This window comes from Nicotiana sylvestris, chromosome 7, assembly GCF_000393655.2.
Source record: "Nicotiana sylvestris chromosome 7, ASM39365v2, whole genome shotgun sequence".
NCBI classification, from domain to species: Eukaryota; Viridiplantae; Streptophyta; class Magnoliopsida; order Solanales; family Solanaceae; genus Nicotiana; species Nicotiana sylvestris.
In genome coordinates, this window is record NC_091063.1 from 76,322,651 (window position 1) to 76,341,349 (window position 18,699).

The window sequence follows — 18,699 nt, forward strand, 5'->3', positions numbered from 1 at the left end:
TGTTATTTTCTCCTTTGGACACTAAACCTTTTCTCTCTCTTCGGAACATTTCACTACTCTGTTTCTGAGAGTTCAATTTTTCTGCAGTAAACAATGCAATAAGTTTTTCCCCCGCCAGTCAAAGTAAACTAACCTATAACAGGCTTAACAGCGTAAAACTATTCATAAAAAAAGTCTGATATATTAACTTATTATATAATAAACGGACAGTACGAATTAAAAATGGGTTTTCTCTCATGTACAACGAAGTACAGTAGATTATTTTTTTAACTATGCAGAAGATTTATCATAGGATCATAGGCTGGACAAGAAAGTTCCGTTAACTTCTTGATAATTTTTCATCAGTCTAGCCATTTGTGAGTTCATCTTTCTCTATCATTCTTTATGTAAAAATTATCAGCCAAGAAGAGATCTGACAACACGAATGAAAATACCATCAAGAAAATTAAAAGACTATTTCTGATATCTTCTCTTCTTGTTTCAAAAATCATGAGGAATAAAAGAACGAGGGGCAGAGAACTGTTTTCTGGTCTTTCTCATCAATACCACTTCTTTTGCCTCTGAGGTAATTAGCTTTTTATACTACATGTAATTTCATCATAAACTACAAAAGAAAATGTTATGTTACAACAACCTATGGAAGAGTGTCTTAGTATACAAGATGACTCCCAATCTGGAGCTGGACAACAATGGAAATTTACATTGGCCTCAACAAAATCAAGCCATAGTATACAAAGCAGTCACACTCTTCCTCAACATGGCCAAAAAATCTGAATATCGAAAATCACGATAGCATTCTTACCCTGCGGCAATACTGAAGGAACATTAAGTTCATTGGAGGGAACAGGGAGAGTACAGTCACAAGTTCAAGAGAAGGATAACAAAGGTTATTTTACATGAGCTCAATGGCTTATGAATTTCCTAGCACTTGCTTTGGCTTTGGCTACCTGTTGGCATTGGCTGCCTGTTTTAAGAAATCCTCATAAGAAAAATGAAAATTCATAATCGGTCTACAAGAATACTGCAGATAATTCTAATTTGTTTATAAGATATATATACAGCTTCTGATGAACAATCTATGCTTCCAACAGTCTTGCCATGTTTATAATCTTATACTCCCCGCACGCCCTCCTCCTATTTATTATCACTTGAGCATTTTGCACACCCTTTGAGAAAACATTAATAATAAGATTTATTTGACTAATTGTCCCTTATTTATACCATGATCTCTCAATCTTCTTGCTTCTTTCTAGAGCATCAATTTGAGTAGTAAAGGTAAAAATGGAAGAATTAATTCTTTCTTAATTTTCTAAAACAACAAGTACTTTGGAACTATTTTTAGCAAAAGTGATAAGTTAATAGAACTGAAAGGAGTAGTAATTGCAATTTTCATCTGAGTTAGATGCACGTTTCACATGTATCCATAAACCGTTTCGGGACATTACCTTTTTAAGATATTTCTTATGAAGTTTCATTGCACCAGTGCAAGCCTTTTTGGCATCCAGATTTCCAGTGATGTCATTCAGTATCTGTTATAATGAAAACAGATTATTAAAATAACATTCAAAAGATTTTCTTCCATCCACAGGTGTGACCACCTGCCTGTCACGCCATGGCTATGGAAGTTCTCCAAAGATGAGGTTAGAAGAAAGACTCTTGAGTTGGAGATCATAATAAAACTTAAAATCTATGTACTTTGCAAACCAACCTTAACAACATCGTCCAGTCCTTTAGCTTCTGTCAGCAACTTTGTGCTCTTGTCTTTCAGGACACTGGCTACTAGGAAAACGGAGATTGGGAGGGGAGCTTCAACACCTTTGCCTCCATTTTTCATATTTTCTCTCTCAAATTTCCCACACTGGCGTGTCGATTTTGGTCTTCCTTTAGATCCTTCAGATTTTTCAGCAGCTAAGTCAGGGTCTTCATACATAAGAAACAAGTCGGGATCATATTCCAAGGCCCACATCAACTGTTGAAAAAAGGTGATGACAAGTAATAAAAAAAATTAGACAATAAGAACATAATGGTCAGACCATAAACGTATTCATGCATCAGAGGAAGGATCAATAGATTTAAGTTATAAGTTACTTTTCATACAACCAGATGGAAAAGCCATCAACTAGCAGGTCCAGATCAGGAAAACTAATTAAATTATTCAGGAGGAAAATCCTACCTCCCAAAGATATAATGAATCAGCAAAAGAAAATTCTCGACGAAACAAAACCATGAGCATCCGGATAGCAAATAGGTAATCACCTCCACCTAATGTCTCTGTGGAACAAGATCAGAAGAAAATCCAATATTACTATTTCATAGAAGATATGATTGTAACTCTTTATATCTGCAGGTCAATTTAAATAATTGAAAGCTTGTACCAGAGACCAGAGGTGGGGGCTAGAATTTCAACTTTATGGATTCTTGATTTTAGAACGACTTCAAGTGCTAATAATTGAGTTCTAAATTTAATATGAGTACATACTTAATGAATTCTTTTAACACAAATACACTATTTGAGCAAAAGCTATTGGGTTTGGCCGACCCCGTATTTGGACTTCTACCTCCACCCCTGCCAGAGACCAGTTCTCTATCTTTGAGGGAATATTAGGCTAATCACACACTTTCATAAGAAGATCATACTGAAACTCTAAGTGTAGTAAAACACCTCCAGGTAGCACATAATCAAATTGTCAAGCAGATGTGAGAAACTTTATAGTTTATCATTAGAACATGGGGGTACTACACAGCAGCAGGAAGAGAAGTTAAGCAGTGATTGAGTAGCTTTTGGCATGCTTTGCAGCTTTAGAGATATATATAGAGAAAAGCTATTTTGTCCATTATTAAGTCTCAATGGCCAAGACAATGCAAGTAATCATGATTGCAAGCTACAGCTGTAGATAAACTGGAAGATTCTAGTATAATTTATGTGCATGCAAAAAGCGTACAGGAAATTATAAAGAACTACGAAGAATCCTATAATGTAGCATTAAACAGCATAACCTTCTCAGCTTCTATTCTGGAAAATCAACCAGAATTTGACCGACAGATAATAGCCTGCAGTTATAGCTGACTTCTGCAAGATGTACCCTCCAGCAAAAACAGAACATAGGGAAGATGCTTTTAGTTTCCAACATTATAACAACTCTGTCAGTTCAGTTTTCAATTTAAAATTTAGAACTGATATTGTTGGTTATGAAATTCTTAGGATAGCCATACTGTATAAAGCATCAGCCAACCGCTTGTCTTAGATTATTAGATGAAGTTCCGAAATAAGACGTCGTTTCATATTAAGACAAAGACCAGATGAAAAAATAAGAACATAAATTGCTTTTTACTGGACTAGGTATTTATAATTTAAAGGGAAAAGATCATACCTAAGTGACGATGAAGTTTAGGATCAATAACTTGTGTTACTGAAGCTAGATTACTCAGCTGCACCTCTACTCCAACAGACCTCTCAGTGCATCTGAAATTTCCTCTCTTTAAAATTTCACAGAACACTTGATATTAGTCACAACAACTGCAAAAAGCATAATCCATATAGTAACACCAATGATAGAAGGTGAAACTCAAAATATAGCTGTTAGAGTATGGTAAGGGCACAAAAAATATACAAATGAGGTTTAATCCTTTAAATGAAATTTTTTATAAAATAATGGAATCCCAAATTAATCGAATATTTCTTCTTTTAGTATTTGGAAAATATTTTCTTGGCAATTGTAAATTTTTGAATACTATTTCTTTTATGCGAACTGAGTGGTATAACAGATATCATATCCACCTCACAGGATACCCTTGCCTTATGAGCATTTCCCTGCTCTATTACTGTTATTAATAATAGTCCAGTATACCACCAAAGGATGTGGTGCAGTGGATGGGACTGCTCCTCCCTTAACCAGAGGTCTCGGGTTCGAGCCCTGGGTATGGAAAATTCCTTGGTAGGGAGCGCTTTTCCCCAAATGGGGCCCTACGCGGTGCGAATCCGGATATAGCCGGGCTCCAATGCGGGTACCGGACACCGGGTGGGAAAAAAAAAACTCCAGTATAACAGGGAATTCTTCTTTTGATAAGGACCAGAAAATTCTCTTCTACTTGATTCATGAGTATTTCCCTCCCTATCATAAGCAATTTCCCAATCTCATAATATACTCTCCTTCAACTAGAAAGGGTGAAGGAATTGTCCTAGTCGTACGGTATAATACAGCGCCGACAATATCTATTGCTGATCTAAGTATGAGAAGCTAAGGAATTGCAAAAGTCGGGTTTTTTTCATACAGATGTGTGCTAATATTCAGGTACAAAGACAAAAGAGTTGTGATGCAAATAAAAAATGTGAGCACTTATTAACATTTAGGAAATGAAGAGCATAACAGTGGTCATATTTGAGAGCATACAGTAATTGGAAAATATGATTTACGCCATTAGAATGAAACAGGTTGTGTGAGTAAACAAATTTTTTTATATACCAGTCTCCTCATAAGGCGTTGAAAGCACCAAAATGCATCGGCTTCATCATCAAGAAGAATAATCATGGGGGAGCAAAGATCGCTCATTCCTGCTCAGCATTGCCAAGAGCTTAATATTTAATAGAGAAAAAGGATAAACAACTGCAAAAACAAATATAAAATAAGGCGACTCTAATGCATTGAAAAAGAAAATTTAATAAATGTTGCTCTCTTTTTTCCTTTTCTTTTCTTTTTTTCTTTTGATTAGCAGGAAAATTGTTGATCTATGTGGTGATAACTTGATACAGATAAAGCTGATGATATCACATACAACGATACAAGTTGCTATGGGAAAAGATATCAAAAGTTATAGGCAAAAGATGGATCCTTTCACCTTTTTAAGATAATTCATCGACAAAGTTGCATGCATTTTGAACTAGAGAAACATTCTAAATAAGTCTATACAATTTTTTTCTTCAAGCCTGAAACCAATTGATCACCACCTTAAGCACATTCCACAAGAAAGTCAAAAAAGGTGAAAGCAGGGTGTAGAAAACTGAAACTAGTAGAAAAGCCTTCAAACACATATTCAAGTTTGAACTGTTACAGATAAATGCCACAAGCCCCTGCGGCCCAGCAATTATCGCATCAAAGAGAAGCTAAAACTGCTAGAAAATTTCATATCACAAAAATAATATGACACCCACCTTGACAATAATTAACATCTTTGTCAAACCAAGCATAAACAGACAGAATATCCCAAAGCCTGGCTAGATTCTCCTGTTTCTCATAAAAGACAAGTGTCCTGTCAGTCCGAACAACATCGAGCCCTAGCATAAACACATAAACAAAGAACTTATCAACATGAAAAGACTGAGTATCAACAAGTGATTCAGAAGAGTATGATATTAGGATGTGGTTCATCCTCAATCAAACTACTACTTGATTTGCCAACAGGAAAATGTCCACAGATGAACACTTCTTATAGATTGGATACAATGAAAAACAAGTTAAATCTTGAACTACATAAAATCTATAGAGATAACCAACCTATCTGATGTAATGACAGTTTCCACTGGATTATTCTTTTGTCGTGCTCCTTTACCATTTCATATCCAGCTGAAGCACCTGCACTAGCATGCAGTCAAAGATTATTAACCGATATAAACTACCAACAAGCATACCTACATATACAATATGTGTGTGTGCGTGTGTGCGTGAGAGAGAGAGAGAGAGAGAGAGAGAGAGAGAGAGAGAGCTGGAGGGAGGACAAGTTGAAAACTCAACATCTTCAGGATTACCATTTTGTTGACCACCTGAACTTAATTCTTTTGCCGCTTGTGCCTCTTGGAGAGTAATAGGATCTCGAATAGGGTCACCATCTTCAGTAATTACAGGTGCAGTAATGAATCTACCACTTCCAATCATGGGAAACATCATGCGGCATTCTTCTTTCAGTACAGCATACTGGGCCCTGAATGTACACAACATAAATCCATGTCAAGAATATTGTATGGAAATTGGATATGGATCAGTGTTAATTTATACTCCGGAATGGCAAATTATCCCCCTTTTACATGTGAAGATGAGCACAATCATATTGATGAATCATGATCAACTATGCCCCATTCCTAAACTATGGGGATCAGTTATATAAATCCTTATATATTCCACTTCATGACTGGAGCCAACTATATCGTGGTTACAAATCTGTAGAAGGTTAATTACAGGTGTGAATGCTTCAAAATCCAAAGGCTTCAGAATCCCATGCAAGATAGAACAAAAAGTTTTAGGAATGCAATATCAAAAACATTTCTCTTGTCATTAGCAGTGAAATATGATGATTATGTGCAGAACAATCTCTTGACTGTTAACAATTTAAAAGGAAAAAAAATTCTCCTGACTATTAAGAACTTGTTAAATTCACTGACATCTATGTGCAGTGTGTTAACCAATTTGATAGCTGACGGGTTTGTTAATAATGTCATCATACGATTCTGTATGGAGTAGCATTTAGCGCATAGATATTAAAGGTTGCTAAATACGAATTTCACACCTCCAAGAATAATTATCCATGTTACTCCACTAAAGTTAATTGACTAATTTACAATGATAAAGCATTTTAAAATTCGGAAAATTCAAGTGCTCTTCCAAACTTAGGCAATAAAGAAAGTAAAATACCTCCGCCGTTGTCGCATGTGCTCTCGTTCCTCAAATGTGCTCTTTGGATCATAGCAACCCAGTAAAAATTCCCAAACTTCACCTCTAATTGATGGATGAATGCCCTACAATGTTATAGACATTTGATGGTTAGTAGTCTACTAAGCTTATTATCTTGCCAATTATATATATGTAAAACATATTCATTCGATCAGTACCAAAAAGAGAAAAAAGGAAAATCAGCCAGCATAATGATAACGTAGAACAGAAGCTTTAAGGATCATATATCACGTAAACCTACAGAAACTTGAAATCAAGTCAAACTTACCCCACGATAAATTCGACTTAGCGTCTTGCCAATGTCAAGATAACCTTCTGATGTAAATGCAGCATGCCATTTCCTTGCACTTAAGGTTTTCCCAGCCTGAATAAGTGGATCAATAGACAATATATATGCAGCAAAACGAATACTGTAAGGAGTTCAACTTGGTCAAGAGAAATGTGAGAAATATTTATGAACAATCTTATTTGTGATGTATCTAGCCATATCGATCTAGGTAAGTGGTGATAACGAAAAGGCTTTTCAGCCTGAGGAGCGCTAAGTGAGGTAGGATAAAATGGTATATGAACAGATAATGTATCAGATTCTTATCTGAGATGATAAACAGACAAATTAGTATTTACCCTACAATCAGAAAACCAGGCATTGCGACATAAAACGTATAACTTTTAGTTTCTTTAAGCCTTCCTAAAACTTTCTTATCCTCAACTTTCTAATTTATCTAGGATTTCTGAAGGGGTCATATACCATTGCCCCTAAAGTTTATGCCACTTTATGGGTAAAAACTTCACTTTGCCCATCACACGCAAGTTATGAGCTCTCACAAATCACTATTTGCAGCTTAATACCCACAGTGCCGATTTAAGATACAGTCCAAAACTAGTTCACAACATCTGCGCCACAAGTGTAACAGAACAAAAAGGGAACTAATGAACTATGCTAATCAGCATCCAATGTTACTCATTAAATGTTGCACTCCCCCCTTATAAGTTCATAACCAGGAAGTATCATCCAATTGCAATTTACTGATTTCCAGGTTAAAGAATGAGAAAAGAAAAAGATTATTTGCCCATATTTTTAGCTTGTAAGTAGCAGCTTCTGCAATATGTTGGCACAAAATCCCCTCTTCCCCAACTCAAAACCAGGTAACTTTACACCAAGTTCCACTTGCAACTACTAAATCTGAATGCAAACTGGAAGATGCTTCAAACAACTAGGCCTTATGCCACTATCAAATTCTGAGAGCAAAACGTAACGAAAACATTAATGCATTACTTTGACATCTTGAATACATCCGTAGATATATAGTTATGCTGATTGCAGTTAATGATCCCCATTTAGAACCCAAATATAGAGTCTGACAAAAGCACATCTTTTATTTCAACAAACATGTGATCTTTCCAATCATCTCTATACATCCCACAACATTAGACAACAGATCATTCCATTAACCATAGCAGAAGGCTTAAACACATAAAGCTAAAATACAATCACAAGAGCATCAACAATTCAAGACCTTGATACAACAGATGAAAAGTGGTCGCTTAATGATTAGTTTTCCAAGTAAAGCTCCTAGTATAAGACTATAAATCTATTAAAACACACAAAATTAAAGACCATTAAAATAGAATTACTAACCTTGATTCTAAATCTAGTTTTGGGAACATCTGTACATTCAGGGCGAACCTGATAGAAAGAATCAGCAGGAGCACCAGGGTCCCTCCACATTCTTGATAATATCCAAACTTGCTATCTTGAAAAAAAAAATTAACAAAACCCACCAGGCACCAGCTCCAGCTCACGAACCCAGATCAGAGTTTCTACAGGAAGAACAAAATGGGACCCATATCATACACTTGCTTTTTTACTGGTATATAATTTTTTATTTTTTATTTTCTAATCTGCATATGAGCGGCTAATTCATTTTTTTCTTTTTACAGTTGAATATTGTTGAAGTGAGGAGTCGAGGGTGGTTGATGGATGAGTAATGGCGGTGGCATTTCAGAGTTAGCGAGAAAGACGTGGGGTCCACCAACTTGGTACTCTATTCGCGGGGTACTAAAAAGTGGAAAATCAGAGGTTATTGTTTGGGACTATTTTTATGACGCGCAGATGGCGGCGCGTGTTTTTGGATTGCTGTTCAGAAAATAGAAGGGATCATGTCCGAATTGGGACCGGTGTCGTTGGTTTGGTCCATTTGACTCGGTTAGAAATGGTCTATACTATGTTTTTGGTTTGAAACATTAGGGTTTTGGGTCAAACAAAATTTAACATATTAGTACTAATTTACTCAAAAAAATGAGTAAAATAATGTTAAATGTTGATTAACAAGTTAAATTTATTTAGCTTAGTTGAGATTTATTGAGCATTAATTAATTAAGTAGAATTGAGTCGAACCAAATTTGAATTGTATTAGCTTTGTTTGAAACCAAAATAGTTGAGCTCGGCTGCAATCAAAGAAGTTAAGTCGAGCCTGAGCCGATATGTCAGTGTGCGAATTTTGTAGGTCGTGGATTGTTTAATTTGACAATTGGGGAGGGAGAAGCATTGAGAATTGTCACAGTATTAACATATTAGAAATTCATTTAACAACCGAGCTTAATAGATGTAATTTTAATTTCAAAGTAAATTTTACATGATTCAAGTGAGCAAGTTTAATTGGCTCAATCGGGTCCGAGCTTCGTCGAAACGAGTTGAGCTATACTTTTGACTAGGAGTGGCAAACGGGCGGATCGAGTTGGATATGATTCGGGTTGAAAACGGGTAATGAAAAAATGAATAAATTATCCGACCCGACCCATATTTAATACGGATAGAAAATGGGTTAACCGGCGGATAATATGGGTAACCATATTATCCTTGACTTCTTGAATATTGTTATAAATAGAATTTTATTTAAGGTGTATGTCTATATTTTAGAGAGAATTTAAGGATTTTACTTGGTGGCTAAGTCACTCTTTCCCTATAAATAGAGGGGTCATATTCTATTGTAATTCATCCCAAATCAATAAGAATTCTCTCTCTACTTTGCTCTGCAATATTCTTTCTTCTTTTATTGTTTCATAACACGTTATCAGCACGAGACTCTACCGTCTCAAAAAGCTCTTTGAGAAGATTAAGGTATAACTTTTCTCCTCTTTTAGCTATGACTGATATTATGAAAGAAAGTTCGTTGCCCTTGAAATTTCGAGCAAAAACTATATGATATGGGTGTTGGATGCTGAAATTCATTTAGATGCAATGGGGCTTGGAGACGCCATTAAAGATAAAAATAAAGCATCCATTCAAGACTGTGCTAAGGCCTTAATTTTCTTGCATCATCACCTTGATGAATGGTTAAAAATAGAATATCTTACAGTCAAAGATCCACTTGTTTTGTGTAATGGCTTAAAGGAAAGATAAGACAACTTAAAGTTGGTCACTCTTCCACAAACACGATATGATTGTGCTCATCTGAGGCTCTAAGACTTTAAGTCTGTTTTTGAATATAATTCTGCGATGTTCAGAATTACTTCTAAATTGAAACTCTGTGGAGATACTGTCACTGACTATGATATACTTGAAAAAACGTTCATAACGTTTCATGTTGATTTCTCTTCTCCTTGTGGCTGAACAAAACAATGACTTGCTCATGAGAAATCACAAAAATCATTCCATTGGGTCTACGCCATTACCTGAAGTGGATGAGGTGTATTCCCATTATGCTAAGCGTGGAAAAGACCGTGGCCCTATTCGTGGCCGTAAACAAGGAAGAAATTTTCCTGGTATTAATCACCCCCCAAATAAAAAATAACCACCAAAAGTGAAAAGGGAAAGATGAGAAGCCAAAGGCAAATGGTTCAGAAACTGAATGTTGTCGTTGCGGTGGAAAAGGACATTGGGCAAATATTTGTCGTACGCCAAACCATTTGGTTGAGCTTTATTAAGCATCTCTAAAGAATAAAGACCATGAAGCCAAATTTGTCTCTGACAATGATTTTGACATCATCCACTTGGATGTTGCAGACTTCTTTGAGCACCCTAATGGAAAAATAGACCACTTGATCGGTGATGGATTCGTGATTAGAAATGATTGAGTAGTTTGATTTTTATTTTATCCTATTTGTAGTAGCTAGTGGATAAACATCATGTAATCAAGTTACTTACATGAGTAATAGTCATTAGTATCAATTAGTATTATTTATTTTATGGAATAGTTTTAGTTCGTTTTGATTAAATATAGTCCTAGTATTCGTTGTACACAATGTTTCAGTAAGGTACAAATACATTTCTTATCACTTCTTATATTGGAATGGTCTAAATTATAGGTAATTTGACTTGAAATACAATACTAACTATCCTACTAAAACTAAAATGAAATAAGCTAGTGGAACGTAAGATTTCAAGAACATTAACATAAAAGAAAACATATATTTATATCGTTTATGTAAGAATATGCAAGTATTCACGTTGTTAACAGATATATGGACTGAATGGTATACCGTATTCCCATTTTCATTTTGCTTTAAATTCATATAGGTACATGGTACTTTAGAAGAATTAATTTCAAATATTACCGTGTGTGAATATTTTAAACATGTTTTAAAGCACTATGGTAGTATTTTTATCATGTGTTTATGATAATAGTAAAGTTTGTTTCTTTTCAGTGAAAATACTAATATTTATTCATAATTTCTTTTTGTATGTCAACCCATGAGATGCAAATATGATATCCCACAAAGAAAATTTGGATCAAAGTTATTTGTTTAATTGATTTATGTACGACACATACAATATTCAAAGAGAAGAAATATTTCTCTCATTTAAGTATTCGTAAAGCAGATGTTACTCCAATTTTTGGTAGTAGTAATCTTGTGACGACCCAAAGGGTCATCACCTATTTCTAAGCGAAATCTGTGTCTCCGAGGCCCTGAAAACCTCATTTAGAGTCGCCTCGATCTGTATGCGCAGTCCGGGCGCGTAGCCGAAAAGCTTAAATATGAAATCTTGTGAAAATCGCCAAGTTTTAACCTCGAAATGAATAAGTTTGACTCTGGTCAACATTTTGGGCAAACGGACCCGGACCCATGATTTGACTATCCCGGAGGGTCCGTAGGAAAATATAGGGCGTGGGCGTATGCCCAGAATCAAATTCTGAGGCCGCAAACCCGAGTTATGAATTTTTAAGTAAAATTGTGTTTCTGAAAATGTTTAAAGAAAAATTGAAATGAAATTCGATGTGAAAGTAATGGTATCGGGCCCGTATTTTGGTTCCGGCGCTCGGTACAAATCTTATATATGTTTTGAATCACTCATGTAAAGTTTGGTTAAACACGGATGTCGTTTGAAGGGATCCGGACTCTAATTGGGAATTTGATGTTTAAAAGGAAATCTGAGAAATTTCATTGATCTTGAGGCTTAATTCGATGTTCATGACGTTATATTGATGATTTGATCACATGAATATGTTCATAGGGAGTTTTTGAGGTAGTGTGCATACTTGAGTTAGAGCTTCGAGGGCTCGGGTAAGTTCCGAGTAGGTTTCGGGATGCTGTAGGCTTGAAAGATTAGATGTTGCAGGTTCAAGAAAATATTGCAGGCCTCTGAACCCTCTTGCGCGGCCCGCGAGGAATCGTGTGCAGTCGCGGTCGCCTTTGCGCGGTCCGCGGTGGGTGCTGTGCGGCCGCGGTCGGCTTGGTGCAGTCCGCACGGGGCAGTAATCCGCAGGTCTTCAGGAAGCCTGTACGGCCGCGGTCCTTCTTCCGTGGTCCGCGGTGGGCACTTTAGAGGGGTATAAATACATGTGAATTTCAGTTATTTTACACTTTTCAAAAACCCCAAACATAAGAGGCGATTTTCCAAACAACTTTTCTTCTCCAAAACAATTGGTAAGTGATTTCTAACTCATGTTCTTCACTTCTTAACATCTTTTAACATGATTTCAACTTCAAATCAAAGATTTTCATGGGGAAATTGGGTGTTTTGGGTAGAACCTAGGTTTTTTCTAAAATTGGGGATTTGGACCTCAATTTGAGGTCCGATTTCAAAATAAATCATATATTTGGATTCGTGGGGGAATGGGTAAACGGGTTTTGGTCCGAACCTCGAGTTTCGACCACGTGGGTCCGGGGGCATTTTTGACTTTTTGGGTAAAACCTTAGAAAACTTATTTTCATGCATTGGGGTTGATTTATTTAGCACTTATTGATGTAATTAAGTAACTTGTGACTAGATTCGAGCGGATTGGTGGTGGAATCAAGAGGCAAAGCGGTAATTGAGGCTTAAATTGTGTTCTTCGCATCGAGGTAAGTGTTTGGTCTAACCCTAGCTTGAGGGATTAGGAGTTGAGTCTTATTTGCTACGTGTTAATTGTCGAGTGCGACGTATAGGCATGGTGACGAGTATCTATACGTTGGTGTCTAGCATGACCGTGAGTCTTTATGTTGCGGATATTCTGATTTCTGTTGAATCTTTCATGCCCTAAATGATGATTTCTATATGTTGTGAAAAGCTTGTGAAGGAAATTATGACTTTGAACTTCGAGGAGCATTGGCTCGAGTTATACTATAAAGTGTGAAAGTATATGAAATGATTGAACCCCTTGGAGCGTTGGCTCAGGTGGTAAAGTGAGATAAGAAGTAAAAGTGAAAGAAAGAGAAAGAATTATTGAATTGATCCCTTGCCGGGATATTTGTTGCTTTGTTGAATATCTCCCTTGTCGGGGTGCTGAGATTATTGATATTGTTCCCTTGCCGGGTTTTAACTGTTTAATTGTGCTCCCTTGCCGGGATTTAGCTGTTTAATTGTATTCCCTTGCCGGGATTTCTATCATTATTTGTCTACTCCCTTGCCCCTTGTTTGTGATTGTTGTTTGGGTGAGGAAGAGCGTAAAGCACGAAGGGTGATGTCGTGTATTGTTTTGGTGAGGACGAGAGTAAAAGCACGAAGGGAGATGTCGTGCATTGTTTGCTATTGTGAGGAAAGAGTGTAAAGCACGAAGGGTGATGATGTGCCGCACGATGTACCATTCCGTGCCGATTCTATTGATTATATGGTGAGGAAAAAGAGTAAAAGCACGAAGGGTGATGCCGTGTATATTTTTATTATATGATTGCTTTGGTGAGGACGAGAGTAAAAGCACGAAGGGTGATGCCGTGCATTTGTTGATATCTGATTCTTTGTTGATATCCGAGTTATGTTGTTCCTTTCATTACTTGTTGTTATTTGATTTACTTCGAGGTTATAGATTCCCTTACCCTATTTGCCTTGTGATTGCTGTTTGGGTGAGGAAGAGCATAAAACACGAAGGGTAATGTCGTGCATTGTTTGCTATTGTGAGGAAAGAGTGTAAAGCACGAAGGGTGATGCTGTGCCGCACAATGTACCATTCCGTGCCGATTCTATTGATTATATGGTGAGTAAAAAGAGTAAAATCACGAAGGGTGATGCCGTGTATATTTTTATTATATGATTGCTTTGGTGAGGACGAAAGTAAAAGCACGAAGGGTGATGCCGTGTATTTGTTGATTTCTGATTCTTTGTTGATATCCGAGTTATGTTGTTCCTTTCATTACTTGTTGTTATTTGATTTACTTCGAGGTTATAGACTCCCTTACCCTATTTGCCTTGTGATTGCTATTTGGGTGAGGAAGAGCGTAAAGCACGAAGGGTGATGCCGTGTATTGTTTTGGTGAGGACGAGAGTAAAAGCACGAAGGGTGATACCGTGCAAATTGTTGACTTTTGATTCTTGTTGATATTCTGACTTTGTTGCTTCTTTCTGTTATTGAGGATTTCTATTTGAAACTGTTAACTCCCCACAACATGTTTCCCCCTCCCACATTAACTGATTATTTTTGTATCTCTTTTCCTCTGTATGTGTATATATATATATATGAACTGTACAGGCTTATTTGGAGTCTGGTCCTAGCCTCGTCACTACTTCGCCGAGGTTAGACTGGACACTTACCAGCACATGGGGTCGGTTGTGCAGATACTACACTTTGTGCTTTTTTGCACAGATCCAGGTCCTGGATAGTAGTAGTAGCGCGGGAGCCAGCCTTCAGTCCAGTGAGGCACCGAGGTAGCCTTGCAGGTGTCCGCAGGCCCGGCGTCTCCTCTATCTTCTATTTCAGTCTGTTATCTCATGTATGCGAGACAAACAGTTTATATTTTCTTCAAACGGCTGTATTTAGTACTCTTAGAAGTATGTGGGTGATGTGACACCAGTTCGTGGGTAGAGGCATAAGTTGATTTCCGCATTGTCGTTCAGTTTCTTTAAATTTAGTCCTCCACATATTTATTTAATTCCGTTGCTTTCATGCTATCACTAATAATTGTTAAAAGAAGAAATTGTTAATGAAGTAAGCAGTTAAGGATTAGCTTGCCTAGCTCTCATTAATAGGCGTCATCATGACTCCCGAGGGTGGGAAATCTGGGTCGTGACAAGTTGGTATCAAAGCTCTAGGTTACGTAGGTCTCACAACTCATGGACAAGCTCAGTAAAGTCTGAGGGATCGGTACGGAGACATCTGTATTTATCCCGCAGAGGGTACAGAGTTAGGAAAACTGCACATCTGTTCTTTCTTGTCGTCCAGTTCTGTTTCCCCAATACTGATTGAATTTCTACTCCGTTCTTTCGCAGATGGCGAGAACACGCGCTTCCTCATCTACCGCTCAGCCGCCCGAGCCCCCAGCAGCAGCTCCCACTAGGGGTAGAGGGCGAGGCCGAGGACGTATTAGAGGCCGAGGTAGGGGCAGAGCTCAGCCCCGAGCAGCAGCACCAGTGGCGGAGCCTCAGGTTGATTTTGCGGAGGAGGTTCCGACCCCAACAGCTCCGGTGGGCCCAGCTCAGGTCCTAGAGGGGTTTGTCGCTACTCCAGTTCTTCAGGACGCTCTGGTCCGATTGGTGGGCCTCATGGAGAGTGTCACCCGAGCGGGTTTGCTTCCAGTAGCACTAGCCACTTCTCAGGCTGGAGGAGGGGCTCAGACTCCTGCTACACGCACTCCGGAGCAGGTAGCTCCCCAGGTTCAGACTCCAGCGATTCATCCAGTTAGAGTAGTTCAGCCGGGTGCCATAGCTCAGACCGGCGATGGAGCGGCTATGTCCGCCGATGCTTTGTGGAGACTGGATAGGTTCACCAAGATCTTCACTTCTACTTTTAGCGGTGCATCTACTGAGGATCCCCAGGATTATCTAGATAGCTGCCACGAGGTCCTCAGAAACATGGGTATTATTGAGACCAATGGGGTTGATTTTGCTACATTTCGCTTGTCTGGATCCGCCAAGACTTGGTGGAGGGATTATTGCTAAGCGAGACCAGCCGGATTGCCATCTTCGACTTGGGAGCAGTTTACAGTGTTGTTTCTAGAGAAGTTTCTCCCCATTACCCAGAGAGAGGCCTATCGGAGGCAGTTTGAGCGCCTCTAGCAGGGTTCCATGACTGTTACCCAGTATGAGACCAGGTTCATCGATCTAGCTCGCCATGATCTCATCATATTTCCCACCGAGAGAGAGAGGGTGAGAAGGTTTATTGATGGTCTTATTCAGCCGGTTCGTCTTCAGATTGCCAAGGAGGCCGGGAGCGAGATCACATTTCAGGAGGCGGCCAATGTGGCCCGCAAAGTTGAGATGGTTCTATCACAGGGAGGTGGTCTTGGGTCGGATAAGAGGCCCCATCATTTTGGCAGATTCAGTGGTACCTCATCTGAAGATAGAGATTCGTATGGTAGAGGCCATCCTCCTAGGCCCTTTCAGTCAGCTCTCCAGGTATCACATGGTACTTCAGGTGGTCGTGGTTCTCAGACGCATTATCCGGATCAGCAGCCTTACAACGCACCACCAGCTCCCATTAGTGCACCACCGCTTCAGAGTTTCCGAGGTGGTCATTCAGGTCGATAGGGCCAGCGGTCTCAGCAGCCGAGGGCTTGTTACACTTGTGGTGATATGGGTCACATTGCCAGGTTTTGCCCTCGAGCACCGAGTAGCTCTCAGCAGGGTTCTCGTGCTATGGTACAGGTACCAGGTGTTTCATAACTCGCCCAGCCAGTTAGAGGTAGGGGTAGAGGTGCTAGAGGTGGAGGTAGAGGTCCTATAGATGGAGCTCAGGCCACCAGGAGTGGAGGCCAGCCAGCAGCAGGCTGTCCTAGAGATATGGTTCAGGGTGGTGGGGCCCAGCCCCGATGTTACGCCCTTCCAGCTAGGCCCGAGGCTGAGTCTTCAGATATAGTCATTGCAGTTGTGATTGGGGGTCTTGAGACTCGTGTGGATTTGTTGCTTCTACACATGGTCGACTTCGATGTTATATTGGGGATGGACTGGTTATCACCTTACCATGCTATCTTGGACTGTCATGCCAAGACGGTGACTTTAGCCTTACCGGATTTGCCCGTTTAGAGTGGAGAGGGACTCCTGGTCATTTTACCCGCAGTGTTATTTCGTATGTGAAGGCTCGGCGTATGGTCGAGAAGGGGTGTTTGGCCTACTTGGCTTATGTTCGTGATTCTAGTGCTGAGATTCCCTCTATTAATTATATGCCCGTGGTTCATGAGTTTCCTGAGGTTTTCCCATCAGATCTGCCAGGGATGCCACCCGATAGGGATATTGATTTTTGCATCGATTTGGCTCAGGGCACTCAGCCCATTTCTATTCCGCCATATCGCATGGCCTCGCCAGAGTTGAAAGAGTTGAAGGAGCACTTGCAAGACTTGCTTGAGAAGGGTTTCATTAGACCCAGCGTATCGCCTTGGGGTGCACCAGTTTTGTTCTTAAAGAAAAAGGATGGTTCGATGAGAATGTGCATTGATTACCGGCAATTGAACAAGGTTACAATTAAGAATAAGTATCCACTGTCGAGGATTGATGATTTGTTCGATCAGCTTCAGGGTGCCAAGGTATTTTCAAAGATTGACCTGAGATCTGGCTACCATCAGTTAAGGATTAGGGCATCCAATGTCCCTAAGACAACATTCTGCACTCGGTACGGGCATTATGAGTTCTTGGTTATGTCATTTGGGTTGACCAATGCCCCAACAGCCTTTATGGATTTGATAAACCGAGTGTTCAGGCCTTATTTGGATTCGTTCGTGATAGTCTTCATTGATGATATCTTGATATAATCCCGCAGCCGGGAGGAGCACGAGCAGCATCTTAGAGTAGTTCTTCAGACCTTGAGGGATAGTCAGTTATATGCTAAGTTCTCGAAGTGCGAGTTCTGGTTGAGCTCAATTGCATTTTTGGGACATGTTGTATCAGCAAAGGGTATTCAGGTTGATCCAAAGAAGATTGAGGCAGTCAAGAATTGGCCTAGACCAGTATCAACCACAGAGATTTGGAGTTTCTTGGGATTGGCAGACTACTATCATCGGCTCGTGGAGGGGTTCTCATCTATTGCAGCCCCGATGACCAGGTTGACCTAGAAGGGTTCCCAGTTCAGATTGTCGGATGAGTGTGACGCGAGCTTTCAGAAACTCAAGACAGCTCTCTGACTACGGCACCGGTATTGGTTTTGCCCGCAGGTTCAGGGCCTTATACCGTCTATTGTGATGCATCTCGTATTGGACTTGGTGCAGTGTTGATGCAGGATGGCAAGGTCATTGCCTATGCTTCGAGACAATTGAAGGTTCATGAGAAGAACTATCCAGTGCATGATTTGGAGTTGACAGCCATTGTTCACGCATTGAAGATTTGGAGGCACTATCTATATGGCGTGGCGTGTGAGGTGTTCACGGATCATAAGAGTCTTCAGTATTTGTTCAAGCAAAAAGAGTTGAATTTGAGGCAGAGGAGGTGGTTAGAGTTGTTGAAAGATTATGACATCACTATCCTATATCACCCGGGAAAGGCCAATGTGGTGGTCGATACCTTAAGTAGGAAGTCATCCAGTATGGGCAGTCTTGCTTATATTCTGGTCGGTGAGAGACCGCTTGCTTTGGATGTTCAGGCTTTGACCAATCGATTTGTGAGGTTGGATGTTTCTGAGCTTAGTCGAGTATTAGCTTGCACGGTCGATCGTTCGTCGTTATTGGAGCGTATCTGTGATCGGCAGTTTGAAGATCC

At 39.4% G+C, this 18,699-nt stretch overlaps 1 protein-coding gene across 5 annotated transcripts; it reads right to left on the reverse strand.

Moving 5' to 3' along the window:
* Positions 1–411: 411 nt before the first annotated feature.
* LOC104213050 (rab GTPase-activating protein 22-like) lies at positions 412–8,827 on the reverse strand. 5 transcript variants are annotated; one of them, XM_009762450.2, is made up of 13 exons: positions 8,302–8,823; positions 6,931–7,026; positions 6,624–6,727; positions 5,744–5,916; positions 5,493–5,570; positions 5,150–5,272; positions 4,464–4,552; positions 3,372–3,477; positions 2,174–2,271; positions 1,709–1,969; positions 1,446–1,529; positions 897–964; positions 412–814 (listed from the first exon to the last, which is right to left on the reverse strand). In XM_009762450.2, the coding sequence occupies exons 1-12, from the start codon at positions 8,389–8,391 to the stop codon at positions 944–946; spliced, it is 1,323 nt and encodes a 440-aa protein (XP_009760752.1). In that variant the 5' UTR covers positions 8,392–8,823; the 3' UTR covers positions 412–814; positions 897–943. The 5 variants fall into 5 exon arrangements, with proteins under 5 accessions (XP_009760752.1, XP_009760753.1, XP_009760754.1 ...); XM_009762451.2 differs by lacking the exon at positions 897–964 and having other exon boundaries at positions 5,759–5,916; positions 8,302–8,827; XM_009762452.2 differs by lacking the exon at positions 897–964 and having other exon boundaries at positions 6,931–7,009; positions 8,302–8,825.
* Between the last annotated feature and the right edge of the window lie 9,872 nt (positions 8,828–18,699).